The 22,642-nt window shown below is 42.8% G+C and overlaps 1 protein-coding gene across 1 annotated transcript in view; it reads left to right on the forward strand.

Annotated features, from left to right (window-relative positions):
* The window catches only part of ENOX1 (ecto-NOX disulfide-thiol exchanger 1), a 424,170-nt gene that overhangs the window by 344,949 nt on the left and 56,579 nt on the right, over window positions 1-22,642 (forward strand). The window contains exon 12 of the mRNA XM_049647316.1: window positions 7,357-7,461. Coding sequence (XP_049503273.1) covers window positions 7,357-7,461 — 105 coding nt within the window. The remainder of the gene's footprint in view (window positions 1-7,356; window positions 7,462-22,642) is intronic.

A 22,642-nucleotide genomic window follows, 5' to 3' on the forward strand; every position in this document is an offset into this window, starting at 1 on the left:
AGTAGGCTTCACACCCAGGCAGAGCCCAATGTGGGGCTTGAACTCATGACCCTGAGATCAAGACCTGAGCTGAGATCGAGTCAGATGCTTAACCAACTGAGCCACCCCGGCGCCCCTAGATAAATATGTATTTGTTGAACGTAAGAGTAATGGACAAGAGTACAGGGACAAGAACTACCATGGAGCCTGTGGGGAACTCTGGATCATTCGGGATTCTTGGACCATAAATAGCAAGGCAGACGGTGGGAGCTGACATCCTGCAAGTATTCACAGCTCTTCCTAGCACGTGGGAAGCTCTCACTCAGTGGCAGTGGCTATGACTTTAATTTTCAGTGGTTATTAGGTAGATGTGTGGCAGTCTCTGTGGCAACATGTCTTTAATACAGAGTTCCAAAATATGTGTGCTCTTTAAGAGTCAACCTCTACCTTAATATCATTTTGCATAAGTTACCACAACTTGCTAATTTGAGCCCTACCGCAAAGAATTCTGCTGATTTTAAAATTTACTCAGTCTGCCCCCTCTCCACTTTATTAATTAGAAAATCATGATCTCACAGGAAAGTCAACAGCTAAAGGAGAGGTTAGCCTCCCACATGCCGTTGTGTTAGCGGTCGATCTACGGGAAATTATTTCTGTAACAAACAGAAGAAAATAAAGTCTTAACAGCCTCAGATCTAGCATACCATTTTTAGAAATGCCCTCAAGTTTAGCGAAGCAGTTTTACCCTTTCTTCTTTTAATCCCTTAAAGATATTCTCACCGACATTATAGTTTCTCTTACGTTCATGAAGAAAACATCATGGGCAGGGGTCCTAAGGCTGAAAACCCTTGGGTGACTTTGGTTGTTTCTGAGTCTACCCCTACATTACGTGTAAGTCACGATTTAATATTAGAGACTTCACACAAAAGGAAATAATAGTTTGTATCCATGGTAACACTGTATCCTTTACCTGATCTTAAGCTGGCAGTGAAGTTAACTTGTCTCTGCCACAAGAGTAGTGAGCTGGTTGGCTTTCATTTGTATTTTTAAGTATACAAGGAAAGAATGTACATATCGCAAACTCTCATTTATCTTCCAGTTACCCTGAATTTATCGAGGCAAAATTTACATATAATAAAAATACTCTCTTTAGGGCTACAGTTCTATGAGTTTTGACAAATCGATAGATACACTCATGTAACCAAGACCACAATCAATATAGGATTGTCCTGTCACCCTCCAGAAATTCCTTTGTGTCTCTTTTTAGTCAACCCAACTCCGAGCAACCACAGATTTTTTTTTCTACCCGTCATAGTTTTGCATTTTCCAGAGTGTCATATGAGTAGAATTACATAGAATGCAACCGTTGAGTCTGGCTTCTTTCAGTTAGCGTAATGAATTTGAGATTCCTCAAATTTGTTGCTGTATATATCAGGAGTTCATTCCTCTTTATGCTGGATAGTATCCCAATGTAAGGAAGAGCCATAATTTGTTCATTTGGTCACCAGCTAATGGACATTTGGGTGGTTTCCTCTTTGGGGCTAATATGAACAAATGTGCTGGCAACATTCACTTACAGACTTTTCGTTGGGACGTAAGTTTTCATTTCACTTGGGTAAAAACCTAGGACTAGGATTGCGAGTTCATATGGTAAGTGTGTTTAACTAAGAAACTGCTGGAATGTTGCCCAAAGTGTCTATACCATCATGTATTCCCATGGGATACAGGAGAATTCCAGTTGTTTCGTGTCCTTGTCGGTCAGCACGTGATATGATCAGCCTGTTTTGTTTCACTTGTCTTTTTTTAGCCACTATATAGTAAGTGTAGAATGGCATCTCATTCTGGTTTTAATCACACTTGAATTTAAACAATACTTGTATTTTCGTTCATGAGGATAGGTCAATATGTCGTAATTTTAAATAACCAATTTAAAAATCAATTCCTTTCGAAGCCTTGTGTAAATCATATTGACAGGACTGCTAAATATTCACATAACAACAGGATCCCATTATAAGCTGCTGATCGTAAAACTGTGTGTGACTGATGATGATTATGTCAGAAGGGTCCCTCGTAAATACTTTGAGCCAATGCTTTTTAATAGTGTTAGCAAATGTCATCTGAAGACCAACTGCCTTTAGGCCAGTAAACCATTGGCCCATGTAGAGCAGTGGCTTTCTAACAGTCTTGGCTTGACATTAGTAAAGACCAAGGCTGGCTGTCTTGACAACTTTGAGCAAGACAGGACAAAATTTGGGATAAGAGGATTATCATGATCAACAGCATCTTAGAAATTAAGTAACAAGTGTTTTCCCCCCTGGGCTTAAAAGGGAACGTATGTATGGTTTTTCTGTATCTGTCTTACAAAACCTCACCAATCTAGACCAATTTTACAGAAGGAGACAGACAAATATAATACTGCTATTTCCCTAAAATATACAGCAACCCCAGCTAGTTTTGCCAAAGGTTGGTCAAGAGTTGGTCTTTGGGATAGATATTAAGAAAGAAATGAAAGTGTGTTGAAATGACATCAGCGAGTGTGTCTGACCACTTAAGCATCTCTTCTGAAATCTTCTCTAAAACTGTTCAATTGCTTAGCAAGTACTTTTTAGAAGAGATAACGAAAAGTGTGTGCTCATTTCCTCTCCCAAGTTCACATGCAGTGAAGTGTCACGTGTTCCTGTCAAAGCCAGGATGATCATCACGGCAGCAGGATTGTGCCATAGGTGGTGTTTCTGACCATCAGAAATTTCAGGGAAAGACAGGTGAAGTGAGCTGTATCCAGGAAAATTTTAGAGGCTTTAAAAAATTTTTTTTCTGGAAAATAAAAACCCTGCCCCTTAAAAATTATAAGAATCCTCGAAAGCCCATCAGGCCCATTGCTTCCAGTGAACTTCAAACGGTGTTTCTGTGAACAACTTGGGAGAGGTTCTGTAGGTAAAGAACACAAACAGATGTAGGAGGACTTTGCAACAGGAGTTTCTCTGTTTCCTTGATAATTTTCCATTTTTGTTTTCTGTTTTTATTTTCTTTCTGAAATGCCCACCAGTCAGATAACGGACCTTCCTAGGCTCATGCTATGTGTGTATTATCGTTCTTCTCATGTTATCTGTTTAAACTGTGTCTTTTATCCTTTCCTCTGAAGTTTCTATTTGATCATCAGGTTATTTTATTTCCAAATGTTCTTTTTCTTCTTCGATTACTGTCTTTTCATGCAAATTTTTTTTTTTTTTTTTTGGTTTCAGTATCTTCTCAGATCTCTTTGAGAATACTAATTAGAATGCTTAAAATTCTTTTTGTTCCTGAGTCATTTCTATTTATTCCAGGATTGGGTGTTTGCTTTTGTGTCTCAATCTGTCTCTTGGCTGCTACAGGTTTCTTTTCGCGGGGTGATGTTCGCTGGGGTGCTTCTCTCTGGGAGGGAAGGGATTACTTCCCCAGGAGCTATGGGGGCGGGTCTGCTGGCTGCTGTGTCCAGCTCTCCTCTGCTCTCCTCCCAGGCCAAGTCTCCTCCCACACAGTGGTGCACTCACTGCTCACCACCAGGCTTCACTTTTGGGACAGTTGGGGAACCCACAGATGCCAGAATCTCCCATACATGAGAATTCCCTAGAACTCCCGTCCCATTCTCTTTGCTCTTTTAAGTTTATTCACTGACAGCCATCTTAATTGAGTTTCTGGAGGAAGAAAACCCAAAGAGCAGATAAACATGTACTGTGTCTGACATCTTGAACAAGAACGTGTTTCAGGGGCTTTTAACTTTAATCCAGTCCTCGAATGAATTCTTGATTAACGTGCGGGCCAGTGAAGGAGGCAGGAGAAGAGTGTTGCAAATGATTCTGACTGTCCAGAAATCCATAGGGAAAGGAAGGACAGCAAGCACATTGTATAGACGTCTAAGAGGAAAGGACATGGGAACTGAAGGCAGCATGTTTTAGAGTAAAGACAGCTGCTTCAGGATTGGGAGGCAGATGCACAAATTAGAAGGGTTTTAGGGTGAAGGAAAGGAGGGCATGTAGTCAGGAGAAGGCAACATGAAGAGGCTGAAATCTGTAATAATGCTAGAGAAATGGTTAACTTTTTGTCCACACTGCTTTGGTTGTTTGCCCTAGAAGAGTAGAAGAGGCAGGGAATTGTGGGGGGGGGGGGGGGGGAAATGCTAATGGTGTGGAGGGGGCAAGCCTCAGCTCAAATGGATGCGCACAGAGTAGAGGAATAAAAGCTGTTCCAGGTGGAAGGTGGGAAGGATGTGCAGAGGTCATGGAAGACACAGTGGGGAGAACAGTTCTTCTAATGTAGTTACAAAAAATAAGGAAAATGACACAAACATACACATAGAAGAATAAGAAAATGGAAAAAGACATTTTTCTAAAGGAAGAAATTCAACATTCTTATAAATGACAAATTACATTTTAAGAGCTTTTGTGAAATATTTAGGTAAATGAACTAAGGATCGATTAGTTTGGAATTTAAGTTGCAATGTATTGTGAGGATTTCCTTCTAAGTAGGGTTCATGAACCTCAAAAATGACAGTTAGAAGGAAGAAATCACACATACATCACGATCTGGTTGTGTACTCCTTCCGGAAGAAGCACATAACAATATTATCATAATATCTTTAATATATGAAGCATCAGTACAGAAAATAGTTCAGTATCACTGGACAGGGCAAGAAAATCGCATTATTTAAAAAAAAAAAAAAGAAAAAAGAAAATCACATTATTACAGTGTAGAGAAAGAGGCTTTCTTTTAGACTTTCATGTGTAATTAGTAAAACCTTTAATCTTAAAAAGTTCAAAAAATATGTGTGTGCGTAAGTACACACACACACACACACACACACACACACACACACACACACCTGGAATCTATACAAGGTAAGGGCAGCAGAGACACAGCCTGTGTTTATTTGATTCTATTTCAACTTCCTAAACGACATTTTTTTTTTCTTTCTGAATAGAAAACAATTCATAAGACATGGCCCACATTCATATTAAAAGTCTTTCACCTCTGACTAGAATAAGAAAACTTAGGGGCACCTGGGTGACTCAGTTGGTTAAGTGTCCGACTTCGGCTCAGGTCATTATCTCACGGTCTGTGGGTTCGAGCCCCGCGTCGGGCTCTGTGCTGACAGCTCAGAGCCTGGAGCCTGTTTCAGATTCTGTGTCTCCCTCTCACTCTGCCCCTCCCCTGCTCATGCTCTGTCTCTGTCTCTCTGACTCTCTCTCTCTCAAAAATAAGTAAAACATTAAAAAGAAGAGTAAACTTATGAAACATACACATCTCTCAGATGATGTGGCTTTACAAAGTTTTGAGGACCGGACATGATGGTTCACAACAGCCATATTTGAGGTCCATTATTGTCTTCCTTTCTTTTTACTTAACTATCCCAGAGTTTATAGTTTCATTTTGTACCCATTCCTCAGCCAGGTACCTTGGGGTGATGCATTGTAATAGCAGCCCGTGAGACACTGATGATAATCCTCATTCATAACTCACTGGCACCTTTCATTAGGCGGTTAAGTCATTTGGAGAGTTCCCGCTGGCAGCGTGTGTATTTTCTAACATTTGCAGGCCGTATCCTGGCACATCCGAAGAGGGTACGTATCCCACTTGGGTGTGAGACTCCTGGAGTGTTGTTAGGTACATTTGGAACCAGAAATAGAAACCGATTCTCCGATTCTTAGCCCAGCACTTTACATCACAAAGCCCTACCGGTTCGAAATGATCATACCTGACATGTGCACAGGGGTCTGGAAGTTTTAAAAGCACATTCCCGTTTGACTGGGGGCAAGATACAAAAATTAAAAGCAAAGATAAGGGAGAGGAAACCACCCCAAGTTTGTTTTTTGGGTTTTTTTTTTGTTTTTTTGTTTTTTTTTTAGCAGTTTCACACAAGGTTGGGTCCCAGGGTATCTTGCTGTTTTCTTTGGACCGAGACCATAAGATAAGGAGATAAGCTAGCTGCCTGTATGCTGAGCCATGCCAAGCTCTTGCACCAGGAAATAAAAACACTGAACCAGCAGAAGGAAGAGCTGGCTCCAGCCTGACTCTTTTCTGTACAACTTTGCATCAGTCAGCCCCTCGGAACCTCAGGTTTTTCATGTGGACCGTGGGTGCTGCCACGGGTCTGTTGGAATAAAGTGAGATCATGTATGTGAACGCCTTTGGGACGGCTGTTTTACAAAGTGTGATCGCCCCATTTCTAGTGAAAATGTGAAGAATTGTAGGGGGTTAAGGGAAGACCCAGGATGTGCAGGGCACGTCTGGACACATCCGAGTTTCCTAACAGCAGGGTGGCCTTGCTCCCACACCCCTTCTCTGAGAGGGCCCCTCCCCACGGTTAATTCACCTCAGTATACTCAGTGCTCACAGTTCAGGAGCATTTGAATTGCGAGTGCTTATCTCAGTGTCTCAGGGAGGAAATTGAGACCTAGACATGTCAAGTGACTCGTCCAGAGTATAGCCTGTTCCTGGCAGAGTCAAAGTGCCAACCCAGGTCTTTCTGACCACAGCCCCCATGTTCGGTCTGTTACTCCAGAACCTTCTACAGTATATTCTAGAAGTGGCGCTCCAGAACTGCAGTCGTCAGGGGAGCCGAAGACCAGTGGGCTGTGCCCTTGCTGTGCTTGTTGATTGCTAGCGAAATTACTGGCAAGAACCCGCTGCCTGTTTTCTGACTCTGCCACAGCCCCTCATTTGGGCTTTGCATCAGCAGAGTAAGAGCTAGCAAAAAGAAAATAACGAACATGCGGCTGTTATTTCTTAAATTTGAACTGCAAAAATAAATCTCTTCACTTCGGGGAAGGGAAAAAGAAGCCCTAATAAAACTTAACTATGGGAGGCTTCATCTCATAATTAGTTATCCAGCTCTTCCATTAATTAATGTGATCATCAAATGCATCCTCATTAGTAATCATCCCTTCTAAAAATAATGAGGCTAGCAGAGAAATCGATGTAGGAGCCGGGGGTAGAAATAATGACATTGCCCTGCAGACCATTAAAATCGTTTGGCTTCTACCTTGTAACTGCTTTTCCCCAACATCTACAACGGGAGACACTGCATCTGCAGCCTTTCCCAGGATAAAGCAACTCCCCTTTTCCCAACACTGTCAGCTGCAGTCCTTGGATGACCTTTGAACGACCCTCCCTTCCACCACCTCTTTTGGAAATTGCCTCCTGACTTCAAGGCCATATCACATCAAAAGTGCCAGATTTATAGTGAAATGGATCTTTTCTTAAACGTAGTAAATCAAAATGGGCTTTTGCTGCAGACACATGCTGGCCTTTCGCTCTGTTTGACCGTTGTCGTCTCTCCCCGCCAGCCACCGACGCTAAAATGAATCCTTGTGGTCTGGCCTTGACTTCTTTTCTCTGTAGTCCGCCAACACAAAGAAGCGGCCTCGTCCCCGTGGCGCCCCAAACCCGGGCCAGCACACCCTGCCGCCTGTATACAGCAGGTGACCCGCTCCCGGGCAGATTGGCGTAATTATCCGGCTCTCAAATTGGGCCCCACTGGGAGAGAGCCGTGCCCCAAGGCTTTCTCCACGCAGCTAGTTAGGAGAGGAAACATAAGGGCTGCAAAACCAGCCGATCTCCTCCTTGGAAATGAGCATGAGCCCAGTGGAGAGGAAAGGGGAGAACTGTAGTAGAAGCAACAATGTAACGTGCAAACAAAGAAGCAAGGAGACTGAGTCAGAGGGAAAAATTCCTCTTTATCTGAGAGGAGAATAAAGAACGAGGAAGACAAACATGGCGGGGCGGGGGGGGGCATTCCCATTTTTCTGGGTCTAGGTTTGTCATTTTCATTTTTGTTTTATTTTCCTTTTCCCAAAAGAATATACACTCAATGCAGAAAACTTGGAAAGATAAAAGAAGCATCTACAGGAGACAGAAATCATTCCTAGTTTCACCACCTGGATACTGCCCTTTTTAACATTTACGTTTCTCCTATGTTCTTTCTCTCTAATGCATGCCCGTGCATGCACACGCATGCGCGCGCGCGCACACACACACACACACACACACACACACACACACACACAGTGTTAATCCTTTCCCAAAACTGACCGGCGGAATAGCCACATTCAGTCAGTCCGCATTTCTGGAATTGTAACCAAAGTGTGAAATTGGGAATTCAGTTCCAAGATGCTAGATGGTTAGTTAAAGACTATGTTTTCTCCTCTGTTTAACAAAGCACCCCGAATAGTCATCAAGGGAAACGTAAACAAAGTTAGTGCCCAATCTGGCCCTCGCTTTATAGACCACCCATTTCATTCAGTCGATCTCTGGAAAGACCCTGCCTCCTGAATTTCTTGTTTTGTGCACACTCCTCAGTTGGGTACTGATCTCCGTTTTAGTGCTTTCTGGGTGTCTCTGTGCCTGCCTCCTCTCTCTGTCTCTCTCTTCCTCCCTACCTCCATCTTTCTCTCTGTCTGTCTCTGTCACACACACACACACACACACACACACACACACACACACTTAGGAAACAGCCACGACACCTTTATTTTCTGGCGGTGCTGGGAAGATAGAAAAGGAGAGTATATTCGAACTCGGCTGTAGGTCTCCGAGAAAGGGGTGCTACAGGTAGTGCTTGGGAGCAGAGTGACTTTTCAAAGCTTTATTATCACTTTCCTTCTCCTTCCTCCTGTTCTCTCAATTTATTCTGCCGTCCTCCCCCGTGCATACACGCTCCACCTTTCATGTCCTCCTCCACCACCGCCACCTTAATCCATCTTAAGCCAGGTATTACTCAGGTATTCTAGTCAGAGGAGTTCCATTAGCAAGCGCGGGGACTCTCACTCGCCGTATTAGAGGTGTGTGTTTTCACCCGTGATTTACATTCTTCCCTGAGTAAGTCCTTTCCTGAGCCGGTGCGTGACAGTCTGTGATCATTCAAACACAGAGGTTACTCTGCAGGTTTGTCCTTCACTAATTCTCTAGGCACCTTGTCTTCTTTCCTCCTGGGTGGGTATTTCGCTGCCCGTGGTTTGTAGTTCTTAAATTGTGCGACTCACAATTGATTTCGGGAAGGTTTTGGTAATGACCTCTAACTGTAAAGTCCATAAAAAAAAGCTATAGTGCTGAGTTTCTCTTTACAATATAATCTTCCCCCCAGTAATCCTCCTGTTTATCATGTGGGGGGAAGGGAAAGAGGGGGTTATAATGTAGTCTCACTACTCCACATCTGAGCATATGAGCTCAGATTGATTTCAGAGAAGCACCAGGTCACTGAAGGGCACTCCCAGTTCTCACCCTGCCCCTATAGGCCCTCGGGTCTTAGACGATTAGGCTGGTCTTTCCAGTCAGCTTTTCTGTCCAGCTGGTGACGGACCTGCTTCCTTTTAAGTCCACAGTCTGCTGGCCATTTCTCATGAAAAACCCATGCTTTGTTTTGTCTGTGGGGTCCACGCACAGTAAAACAGCAAGGTAGAATGAGATGATAATGGGAATTCTGCTTTACGTACAAAATCTGGACTGGATATGGGCTCGGTTTTACCAAGGTTGTTACAGCAAGACAACCACAAAATACAGAATATTAAAACCAGGAAGTGGGGCGCCTGGGTGGCGCAGTCGGTTAAGCGTCCGACTTCGACTCAGATCATGATGTCACGGTTTGTGAGTTCAAGCCCCACAATGGGCTCTTTGCTGACAGCTCGGAGCTTGGAGCCTGCTTCAGATTCTGTGTCTCCCTCTCTCTGCCCCTCCCTCTCTCTATTTCTCTCTTTCTCTCTCTCAAAAAATAAACATTAAAAATTGAAAAAAAAACAGGAAGGGCGTTAGTGAGCCCCTATTCCGGCATTACTTTCTGCTTGTAATCAAATGGAAGTCCAGTCACTGCGCTAAGCACCCCACCACCATTCTTTCACCTCCGCTGCCCCAGGCTCCCAGTTTCTGGTCCTCAGGTCCTCACTCCATCTCCCCCTACATCCCTGCATTCTGAGAAACTTGTCCTTTGCATTCGTTTGTACCCATCTCCCATCCCCCTGAAAAGTGAGTTGAGGCACAGGGGTTATTTTCCCCCACCAGGTTAACTAAGTGTTCATTCCTTTTTTCTTCTGACATCGCAGTTGAAACTAATGTGAGCACCTAAGACCGGTCTCTCAGGGCTAACACAGTACTTCATATCCGACAACTATCTGAATAAATGAGTGAAGAAAAGAACAAATTGTTGGGTCACCGCGCACAATTTATTCTGTGACAGAAAACTCTCAGCCAGCTTCCCTGTGTCCTAATCTCTGCTGCTTTTCCCTACACATGCCCAAACAAGTAATAATCCTCTCTCCCTGACTGAATGGAACTGGCTTTCTGAGAAGTCTGTGTTGAAATAGAAGGCTTGATGGAGTCCTCCTGTCTTTAGAGGTCAAGCATGCTCCCTGCTCCCTGATCTCTCGGGTCCCAGGGAACTTGCTGGCCCCTCATCTCCTCTAGTGCAGCCAGTGAGGCTCCCTCGGGGCTCCCAGAGAATGTCCGCTCGGGGAGTGAGCGCAGAGTTTCCATCCTGCTGACTGGGTGTGTGTGTGTGGTCACAAATGTTTCTGTGCACACCACACCCTTCTACCGCCAGAATGCTCTAATGGCTTTTAGTGGGCCCTAGGAAACGATATTCTTATTTATTCATTCCATGCTTATCAAGGAACCAGGGATCAGAAACCACAGGGAAGAGGCCTCCAAAGCAGGCCGTACAGTGCTTAAAATTGCCTTCTAATGGTTTTTCCTAATATTGAGAGTGACATTATGTGACAAATTGAGACTGAAAGGACAACAGGGAACATGCCCACCTCGCTCTTTAGTGGAAAGACCCTAAACTATGTCAGGAAATAAAGGACAATTTTCTAAGCAGCTCTGCCATTCCCTTCCTGCTGCTGTTCCTTCCAGTGTTGTAGTCTACCAAGACTTTCCGCGGAACTCAGCTCCCGTAAGTTTGATAGGACATAAATGGAAAACTGTGCCTTTCACATATACCTGGAACATGTACAAAAAATAATCTTATACTACATCTTTTTTTTTTTAATTTTTTTTTTTAACGTTTATTTATTTTTGAGACAGAGAGAGACAGAGCATGAACAGGGGAGGGGCAGAGAGAGAGGGAGACACAGAATCCGAAACAGGCTCCAGGCTCTGAGCGGTCAGCACAGAGCCCGACGCGGGGCTCGAACTCACGGACCGTGAGATCATGACCTGAGCCGAAGTCGGACGCTTAACCGACCGAGCGACCCAGGTGCCCCTCTTACGCTACATCTTAAAGCAAATCTCTGCAAATTTCAAAGGAGCACTCTCGCATCTTCTGACCACAGCAAAATTGTTAGGGAATCCATGTCACTAAAGATAACTAAAATAAGTCTTATGCATTTGGAAATTTCAAGGCACACATCTAAACCCACAAATCCAATGAAATCAGAAATGGAATTTTAAAATACCCACAAGTAATTGATAGTTAAATTACAACATAGCAATAACTTCTGGGATGCAGCTAAAACAGAACCTAGAGGAAACATTAAAATTTTTATTATTTTTTTGATGTGTATTTATTTTTGAGAGAGAGAGAGAGAGAGAGAGAGAGAGCATGAGAGGGGGGAGGGTCAGAGAGAGAGGGAGACAGAATCCGAAGCAGGCTCCAGGCTGTGAGCTCTCAGTACAGAGCCCAATGCGGGGCTCAGACCCATGAACAATGAGATCATGACCTGAGCTGAAGCGAGACACTTAACCGACTGAGCCACCCAGGAACCCGCACTTTAAATGTATGTTTTGACAAGAAAGAAAAGTAGAAACAGGAGTAAGCATCCAACTCTTACTAAAAAATATAAACACAAAGAAGGATGATAAAAATATAGAAATGACTAAAATAGCAAACAGCCATACAATAGAGAAGATCAACAAAGCTAAATGCTGTTTATTTGAAAAGACTAATAAAAATGGAAAATCTTTGGTAACAGTGATTGCAAAAAAAAAAGAGAGAGAGAGAGAGAGAGAGAGAGAGAGAGAAGGACCAGATAAACAATACTAAAAATTAAAATGAGGTATAACTGCATATGTGGCAGATTAAAGAGATGTGAGAAGATCAGAAATGATAAAATTTTAAACTGAAGTGATATAAATTCCAGGAGGAAAAAAAAAAAAAACCTTATCAAAATTAAATCAGGGGAACAATGAAAGCCTGAACCTATCAGTAAAAATTATCAAAATCTTAGCATTAAAGCAACAGACCCGAAATGGCTTTAGGGTCAAGTTCTACCAAACACTCTCTTTTATAAACTTCTTCAGAAAATAGAAAAGAAGGAAATACATCGCAACTAATTCAGAAGGCAAAGGTACTTGATACCAAAAAGGGGCAAGGATAACATGGATGGAACTGGAGAGTGTTATGCTAAGTGAAATAAGCCATACAGAGAAAGACAGATACCATATGGTTTCACTCTTATGTGGATCCTGAGAAACGTAACAGAAACCCATGGGGGAGGGGAAGGAAAAAAAAAAAAAATGAGGTTAGAGTGGGAGAGAGCCAAAGCATAAGAGACTGTTAAAAACTGAGAACAAACTGAGGGTTGATGGGGAGTGGGAGGGAGGGGAGGGTGGGTGATGGGTATTGAGGAGGGCACCTTTTGGGATGAGCACTGGGTGTTGTATGGAAACCAATTTGACAGTAAATTTCATATATTAAAAAATAAAAAAAATTAAAAAAAAAAATAAATAAATGTAAAATTAAAAAAAAAAATTGTACCTTAAAAGAGTTACTAAAAAAAGGGAAAGATAAGAAAAATAAAAAATAAAAAAAAACCTGATTAAAGCTCAGTCTCCTTTAAAAAAAAAAAAAAATAAATAAATAAATAAATAAATAAACAAAAAGGGGCAAGGATGGTAAAAAAAAAAAAAAATTTGGGGGGGGAGGAGGTTATAAGTCAGTCTCACTTAGGAACATAGATTTAAAATTCTTTTTAAAAAGCTAACTTAATCTGTTTTTTTTTTTAATTTTTAATTTTTAATTTTTAATTTTTTAATATATGAAATTTACTGTCAAATTGGTTTCCATACAACACCCAGTGCTCATCCCAAAAGGTGCCCTCCTCAATACCCATCACCCACCCTGCCCTCCCTCCCACCCCCCATCAACCCTCAGTTTGTTCTCAGTTTTTAACAGTCTCTTATGCTTTGGCTCTCTCCCACTCTAACCTCTTTTTTTTTTCCTTCCCCTCCCCCATGGTCTTCTGTTAAGTTTCTCAGGATCCACATAAGAGTGAAAACATATGGTATCCGTCTTTCTCTGTATGGCTTATTTCACTTAGCATCACACTCTCCAGTTCCATCCACGTTGCTACAAAAGGCCATATTTCATTCTTTCTCATTGCCACGTAGTATTCCATTGTGTATATAAACCACAATTTCTTTATCCATTCATCAGTTGATGGACATTTAGGCTCTTTCCATAATTTGGCTATTGTTGAGAGTGCTGATATAATTAATCTGGTATTTTATAAACCACCCTATTGGATTTATCCCAGGAATTCAAGGTTAGTTCAACATTACAGAAAGCCATTAACGCAACATATCCCATTAACAGGATTAAACTAGAATAATCAGTCTAATAGCTACAGAATATCCACCCGTGATTTACAACTAAAATAGCCAAAGGAAAAAGGAAGGTTTTAACAACTTGCATTAAAAGAGAACGTTCTTATCTGGTTGAGGATTATCCACAGTGAACTCAGTGGCAAAACAAGTGATTATTTTTTAACTCGCCCAGAGTAATCCTGACACGATCTTTTTTCATCTTGACAAAATTACTTGGACTAGAAAGGAACTGCTTTGTGTGACTTGCTTTCTATCATAATTTACATTTTCAAATTGTCGTCTGGAAGCAAAAATGGCTACTGCACAAAGTCTACCAGCAGACCCTAGAAATGGTTTCCCTATTCTTTCCTTTTGAAAAATTAAAAGCCATTAACACTAACCTGGGCGTTATCCCATGTTTCTAGAATGCACACTTAACTAGCCATTTATCATGGATGATGATCTTTTCTGTGGCATCATTGTGAGGAGGGGTCGTCTAGCTGACTTCAGCAAAACCTGTGATTGAAATTGTCATTAAAGGTACATGGGTAGACTTCCTTCCACCCGTAATGTTAAAATGCATGCAGTCGCTGGTCTTGAATGAGGGGATTGCTAAGGCTGGAGAAACACTTCACAGGGTAGACTGATATTAAGTGTAAAGCCACAGCTCTAATTTCTGTTAATTTTTATACCTTGGGAGCCTTTTTTGCTGTTATCATTCATGGCCATGCTGACACCATTTATTGTAAAGGGTCTCAGTAATTCCGGTCACTTCTTTAATGCTTCCTATATTTAATGTTTCCAGAGCAGAGAAGATTGGTTTAAAGTGGTAATTTTCTGTCTGCACTTTTGAGGTCCATGCAAGATGGCTGGTGCCACATTTTATTTTACCAGATAGAATTCAGCCCAGGTATTAAGAGTAGGGGGCGTCCTTCACAGTGACAGTATTTGCTGAGGCTTTTTACTGTTGCTGCTGCTACTGTTGTTTTTCCCTTAAAGATGGTCTGCGGTTCAGAGACAGAGAAAACCTAAGATAGTCCAGGGGCTGAGTAGCTGTTATAGGGTCCACCTGCGGTGGTTAAAGCCCCTGAGGGAACCTGCTCTTCCCTGTGCCTGCAGCTGTCTACCTTGGGCTTGGCCCTGGAGTAGGGAACAGGGAAAACTTGGAGATCTCCGAAGGTTCTAGTTACAATGAGACTCCTATCACGTGGGCTTCCAGACCAGATTCAGTGTATTGAAATAACTTGGAGACTTTGGGGGGAGCAAGCCGCCTTCCCCCGCCTCACACCTCTTCTGTCATAGATGAATGTGCCTTTTCATTTGCAGATCTTGCCCCAGTGGCTTCTAAAGATCCCAAGTGCTAAGTTCAAGGGCTATCCCTCCTTCTCATCCTGCCCCTAGATGTCCTAGTCTCCTGCTATAAAGAAATGATAACTTGTGTTAACAAAGAAGACATGGGAAAGTTGCAATCATTGAATTAGCTTCCCTCAAGTTCAGTGGTTAATCGGGTGGTAAGTCATAGAGGCGGTGAAGGCCTTCTAGACCCACAGCAGAGAAAGTTTCCCATCCTTAGGCGTCTAGCGCTGATGCAGAGATAGAACTTGCGGCCATGTCCTCTCACTTCATTTTTCTGCAGAACGTGTTAGATCGTTACAACTTTCTCACCATTATGATTCAAGTTAAAGCTCTCAAGACCCCAACACACGTTCTTATCCCATAACCATTAAGTCCAAAGCTGCTTTCCTAAAACTGCCATCGAGGAGGTCAGTGATGATGGTAATACCTGATGTTAATGAATCTAGAATGAGCATGGCTTGGCTTCCCAGGAGCTAAACTGAATGAGGCCCAGATCACTTTGGATAAGCCACCTCCAAAGATGGGCACAGGACTTTGGTCAAAAGTCACCCATAAAGGGTTTTCTAGCCATAAGCTCTGACCATGACTCGGTTATAAACCCTGCAAAGAAGGAACAAATCTCTATTGGCCTTTAGAGCACGGTGCAAGACCCAGCTGTTCAATCAAGTTCTTGTTTGAAGTGAGTGGGCCAATCTGGCAGGAAAGCATGTTACTATTTTAAATTTCTACATTAACAGCTGTACATGTGCCCAGAGACTGGGGTGATGACCACCTCATATAACTGGAAAAAAAAAAAAGTGATAGGCATAAATAAAATCCCAGCAAATTGGATTATCATTTGCAGTGGAATTGCCAGCAAAGGCGATGGAGAGAATATCACTGACATAGACTCCTACTTCAGCAAAGCATTTGATGCCTTCTCTGGTGAATTGCATGAATGGTGTTAATTCGAGTTGGCTGGCCCTGCATTTTGAAAATTGGCTGAAGGTGGGTAACCAGCCTGGCCGGGGTGGGGCTGAACCACAGCCCTTTCTCTTAGAATACTAATCCCCAGAACGGCCCGCCCAGTCCACTCACAGTAAGCTAAAAGTCACTTGACCTTGCTGGGTCTTAGCGTCTCCACTCTAGCAAAGAAGATAAGAATAGCACTTTGATTTAACTTGGCACCCTTTGCCATTCAAGGAGCCTCACATACTTAATGGATGTTCTTTAGTTCCACAGTACCCCACTGGTGAGTATGGTTATCTTTAACATCTGAAGAAAGTGAAAACCAGAAAGCTGAAATGAGCCTGCAAATTACACTATGAAAAAAGAAAAATCATTTGAAGAAAGGAAAATAGGTTTTAGGGCCTGCCAAACCACTTTCGCCTCGGCTTTTCCTGTATTCAGTATGCAAGAAATTAATTGATGCGTTGTTTTTCAAATGATAAATTATTCCTCATGACACAGTTGTGAGAGAAAAGAGGAGACCAGAAGCAGTAAAGTGTTTTGCAGGCCACACAGCAAGTCAGCAAGAAAGCTAACCATGCTAGCCTTTGAAATGCTAACTAGTGGCTTATTTTTTGCCTTTTCACCAGTATTTGGAAATAGGCATGTTTGTTTTTCATACTAATGTTGCTTTATCGGGATATAAGGTATTATGACCAGTAACCTCTTTGGATTAGAAAACTAAAAAGTATCTTTTTAATACAAGTCCCTCCTAGGAGGATATCCAAGTGAAAGAAATGGTCTCTAAAACCACCTCTGATGAAACCTGTCCTTCCCACCACCCCCTCCCCCACCAAACCCAGCAGGCCAGGGTCATGATCTCCCTCTCCTGCCCAGGCGCTGGGCTGCCTGCTGGGGGGGGGGGGGGAGGGGGGGGCTAGTGTAATTTGACACTCAGAGAAGATCCTTTCCTAAACATCCTCCTCTAAATGACAAAATTATTTTCAGTAATTATCATAACATAAAGTGAATAATAACAACCAGGAAGGAAACACAGACAGTGACATTCCTGTTGATTTTCACATATAATTTTGCTTTTAAAAAAAAAAAAAAAAAAAAACCCAAAAATTAAAACAGTGCAGTGTAAGGGAAAAAAATCTAGTCAGTAGGTTGTTGGTTTGTTTTAATCTAACAGTTTGAACTTGGATTACGGTACAGACAATAGTATGTAAATAATCGTCCAGTAAATAAGTGAGTTTTAATAAAACCAAATGAAAAAACTATAGTTCAGGAAACTATTAGTTGTACCACTGATGTAATATTTTCTTTGTCCTTTAGTTTTAAAGCAAACAATTGAAAAATAATGCATTTCAGGGCACGTGGGTGGCTCAGTTGGTTAAGCGTCCAACTCTTGATTTTGGCCCAGGTCATGATCTCACGATTCCTGAGATCAAGCCCCCCATCCGGCTCTGTGTTTACAGTGGTGGGGCCTGCTTGGGATTGTCTCTCTCCCTCTCTCTCTGACCCTCCCCCCACTCACACTCACATTCTCTCTCTCTTTCTCTCTCCTCTCTCAAAAATAAATGAAAAAAGAAATACAACAAAAAGAACGCGTTTCAATTTCTAAAACACTGAAAATTCAGTAAGAATACTTAACATAGGACCTAAAGGTTGCACTTTAGTGCAAAAATAAATACCACTCATGGTTCTCACCGTGTTTTACAGTTTACATTCTAAACATAAAAATTCTTTCCTGGATCCGGTACAAGGATCTGAAGTAGCTCAGGTCCTACCTGTTAGTCTTTGTAATAGTCTGTGCTACCTTTGTTGATTTCAGATCTACTGTATCAATGTAGGGATGCCTGTACCCCTAATGGGATTGGAGACACTGTGTCCAGAACAGGCTCAATAGATTCTAAAGCCAGTGTGTGCCGCAGAGACCCCGCTGTGAGGTGGGGGGAGGGCAGGGAGGGTTGGGAGTGGGAGCAGAAACTGGACATTTTCCAATTTAGACTCTGCACAGGGTACGTTTGTTAAAGGCTGAGTAGTGAAAATGTGCTCATTTGAAGATTTCATACATACTAAATCCTAACAATAACTGCAGCAATTTTAGGACAACAAAGGAGTTTTTGTCAGAAGGGAGTGTTTTATCATTGATTTTTATGTAGAATTGCTGGGCCACAGTGATAATAAATGGATGGACCTTTAGGTCGTTTTTTTATTGTTACATTTTGTACAGTTGCACCTGTTTATTTCCTGCACTGAGATACACGGCTCCTGGGGCTCGGCCCTTGATAGCCCCCTGCCGCCTGCAGACTTAGGCCCCCAAATCCGCATGTCTGTGTTTCCCTGTGTTTCCCCACCTCTTGGTCACTCTTGAAGCCTTAATATTTATGGCTCCTGCTTCCCTTTGGAAATTTTGCAAATTTCTCACGAATCTGTGGACTTTTCTCTTTCTCTACAGCAAGGGAAATCCCAGCATCATGGGCCAGCCCCTGGGAACCCGGAAACACCCCTGCTCTCTGCGGTTGTGCACTTCCCCTGGTCTAGAGAATCCACGGCCTGTGCCCACGCCCTGCGAGATCTTGCTCAGATGTGTGCACACTGTGTGTCCTTCCATCAGACCCTTATTCACAGGTTCCAAGAAAGGCCCCCTTGCCAGAGCATCCTGGCCTGGGTGGGGCGGCAGGGCGCCTCATGCCTCAGGGTCTCAGGCATCCCCTGGAGGACCCAAACCCTTGGAAACACTTGCTTTCTCACCAGCCTCCCAGGAACGGCTCAGGCTTCCAGTGTACTGATGGTCACAAGCCTGGGGTGCATGGTCTTGACCTATGAGAGAGGGCAAGCCCAGTCAGGCCTGTTTGGGCTGTTTGGCTCTCTGGCTGACATTAGGATCTTGACAGCCAGGTCAGGGAATAGGGCAGCACTCCAGGCGTCTCTGGGCTGTAAATGACGCCTGATCCCATCACGAGCAAGAGATTGCCTTTCTGCCTAGCAATGAGAATGGCATTTAAAATTCAATATCAGAAAAGATATTGACGAGATTAAGGGCCTGAAGGAATTGATTTATGAGGAAAGACCCAAGGAATTAAATATGTATAGCCTGGTGTAATAGGATATTAGGCTCGGAGCACAATTTCATTTCTATGATCCAGTGTTCCTGTTATCAGTCATCTGAACGGTGGAGCTCTCTCTCCCGGAGATGTTTCTCCCCCCAGGGGTCACCATGCTGGAGGCAGAGGGGAAGGCACCGCGATTGATAAAACAGGCCACAGGCTTGGTTACCCTTGTCCCTTGCCGTAAATTGAAGACCAGTTTCATCCCCAGGTGGAGGCGGATGACATTTTAAACTAGAATAGATCTTGAGGAGTCTTACCACCTTGTGTGACAAGAAAATTCAGGCTAGTTCAATTCCATCTTTTTTTTTTTTTCTTCCCAAGGAGAGAAGTGAAAGTTGTTGCTATCAGGTGGTAAATGACTGTCCTTCCCCTGAGCCAGCTTTCTCTCCTCTGTCAGGAACACTGTTAGATGTGTTTGCCTTTAGGCACAGCCTTGCTTTTTGCATTATGGTAATATGCACTTGATTTTCCCCATCTCAGACTTTCCCTAACAACCGGGGATTGGCCCGGGATTCACAGAGATGGATGCAAAGCAGGCCCAGGTGACTTCATCAGCGGGACCTAAGGCTGACATTCCGAAGTGGTTCTGCAATCCGTGAGAACCAAAACAGGATTGAGAGGGCGGAGGGTGGCAGACAGCCTCCCCGCTGCCGTCCAGCCCGCTGCTCCCATGCGGTGCACTCAGTAAATTTCTATCTCCTTTGAAAAAAAAGAGAAGTTGGAGGGTTTGGAGAGAGCGGGTGGGGGGGGGGGGGGGGGGAGGAGAACAGTACACTGTGTTTGGGTAGCAGGAACTCACCAAGGAAGAAAGCATTAGTGCATGTATCCCGGCACCTTATGGCAGGACAAGGTGCCAGGGGTCTGGCAGAGCTGGCCGTAGGTGAGGTTCAGATCGCAGACTAAAATATACAGGGAAATCAGGTTGGAGGCAAGGGGCACTCACAGGGCGATGCTGGATACCCTCAGGCGTAGCCTAGATACGAAACCGGCTGCCCGGATTGGTCGGTCCAGACACAGTCGCATCTACCATGGCCTTTGGAAGTCCCTGGACTTCATTTCCTTAGGCGGTGTTTGACTGGCTTCAAAAGCATATCCCACTGAGTAGGGCATCTAATGTAGAGCAAAGTTACGGAGCTGGAACAACATTTATTAAAACTGAGTCAAAAGAGCAAAACCACATTTAAATTTAAATCGATGACCCTCTGTGGGTTCAAATATCTCCAGCCTTTTATGCACGAATCTAACCTTCTGTAATCTGTTAGCCATATCAAAACTTTACCTTGGTAGCACAATTATAAAATTCAAGGAAAGAAGACAAAGAAGGGGCTACAGTTTTTAACGCAGAGTTCAATCCACTGCAGAGTTCACAGAAGTGCACACAAAAGCATGTCTGCCACCGGGCTTGCTTTTAAGTGGAAATGGCAAATGCCTAGGTAGAAGTCGTTGCTAGGAGGATTTTAAGTTTGGCATGTCCTGATTTCCATTTTAAACTGACAGTGCCGTGTGGTTGCCAGGGTAGGAACCACGGTTTAAAGCAGGAAAATTGAGACGTGCGAGTGGTAAGGTCTCTCCCAGACAGTGTGGCCCTGGATACATGGCTTAACCTTTGTGTGCCTACGACTCGCCCATCTGTAAAAATGGAGATGCGACCTCACTTATTCTGGGGCTCCAAATAACATTTGTAATGCTCTTTGAATTTGTCAGAGAGAAAGACCCATTACGCACTGAAGTCTGCATCCCCAAAGAGCATTACAAATTATCCTATTAAATCAGTGGCCTGGAAATACCAAGATGTGTCAGGTGCGGCCTTTATTTACCTGTTATTGTCTGCCAGAGTGTTTGCACTTGATTGGCTTATGGATAATTGTCTAATTGGAACACCCTCCATTGTAACCGCCAAAAATTGGAATAGTGCATCTGCTTAATATCATACTGTCCACTGTTGAATTAAAACTATGCTGTAGCTCAGCCAGTCCAACCGAGAGACTCTTCTGATTAAGTTCTAGCTGCCTGTGAACTTCTGTAATTGAGACACGTTAGTACTTGAACATCCTAACTAGAAAGGATATGATATGGTCTCATAAATTTCAAGTGAAAAAGAACCAGGAAGGCGGACTTAAATTATCTAGTTGTGGACCATCTCACCACTGCTTTGAATACATAAATATTAGGCTCACGAGTGTATGCTTTGTAAACAAAAGAAGGCATTCATCTTGAAGAATGCAGAAAACAGCCTAGGGATGTTGATTGTATTTTTCCTCTGGTGGTGGTTTTGTTCTGTTTCTGGTGGAACATGGGGAAGAAGTTATAAAATTATACATTCATTGAGTAGATTCCCTTAGCCTTTTAAGAAATAGTCCCCATTAGATTAAGAAGGCTATCTGGAACCACCAGAGTAATGAATCAAAATGTCTTAAAATGTCTTAAATGGAGCTGCTCTTTTCCTCTGAAAGTACCATATATCCATATGTCTCCATATGTCTAGAACAATAAATCACACGGTGATAGATTCTCAGGTAGTTTTTGTTATTGTGGTTGTTTTGGTTTTTGTCCATGTGTGTGCAGTTTTTGGTTTTGTTTTGTTTTACTAGATCATGGTTTAATCCCATAGCAGTGGGGAAATCAGAGGAAGCATTCATTCATTTCTGTACTCATTCATTCATTCAGCACCTACACTATGTGTCAGGGACGACCTAACGACTGACCCTGCCATTGGTGGGTATAGTCTCGTTGAGATACCTATGACAGGTAATCTTTCGTATGAAATGCTTTGGGAGTGTAGCAGTTCGGACAATTAACTTTGCTCGGGTGATTGAAGGAGGTCTTTACTGCAAAAGAACCCAAGACACTGCATATGGTCCTGCAGCTTCTGCCCTGGATAAAGGCACCAGGCCAGATGGGCAAGTGGAAATTAAATCGAGCCCCCACATCACCACCAAACTATGTGCCCTAGTGAGGAGTCTTGTCTTCCTATTGGATGGGGCTGTTTTCTAGTGCATAAAGTCATCCTACGGGTGGTACTCATCGAAAAACATTCTTTTCGATGTTGGCCTAAAAATGAGTAGGAGCCTGCCAAGCAGAACTCTGGGTAATGATCTTGTCACAGAGACATGAAAGGACCTCACACATCCAGGGAAGGATGAGATCAGGGCTTTGGATTTTCTCCAGTAGAGTTTGGAGAACCAAAAGTATTTTTTAATTATATTATTGAAGTATAGTTGACACGCAATGTTACATTAATTTCAGGCATACAGCATTTTTTGGTGTTGAGTTGTATAAGTTCTTTATATATGTCGGATGTTAACCCTTTGTCAAATATGTTATTTGCAAATATCTTCTCCCATTCAGTAGGTTGCTTTTTTGTTTTGTTAATGATCTCCTTCACTGTGCAAAAGTTTTTTATTTTGGTGTAGTCCCAATAGTTTATTTTTGCTTTTGTTTCTCTTGCCTTAGGAGACACGTGTAGAAAAAAATACTGCTATGGCTGATGCCAGAGAAATTACTGCCTACCTTTCCTTCTAGGAGTTTTATGGTGTCAGGTCTCACATTTAGGTCTCTAATTCATTTTGGGTTTATTTTTGTGTGTGGTGTAAGAAAGTGGTCCAGTTTCATTCTTTTGCATGTAGCTGTCCAGTTTTCCCAACACCATTTATTGAAGAGACTGTCTTTTCCCATTGCATATTCTTGCCTCCTTTGTTGTAGATTAATTGGCC

This window comes from Panthera uncia (assembly GCF_023721935.1).
Source record: "Panthera uncia isolate 11264 chromosome A1 unlocalized genomic scaffold, Puncia_PCG_1.0 HiC_scaffold_16, whole genome shotgun sequence".
Lineage (NCBI taxonomy): Eukaryota > Metazoa > Chordata > Mammalia > Carnivora > Felidae > Panthera > Panthera uncia.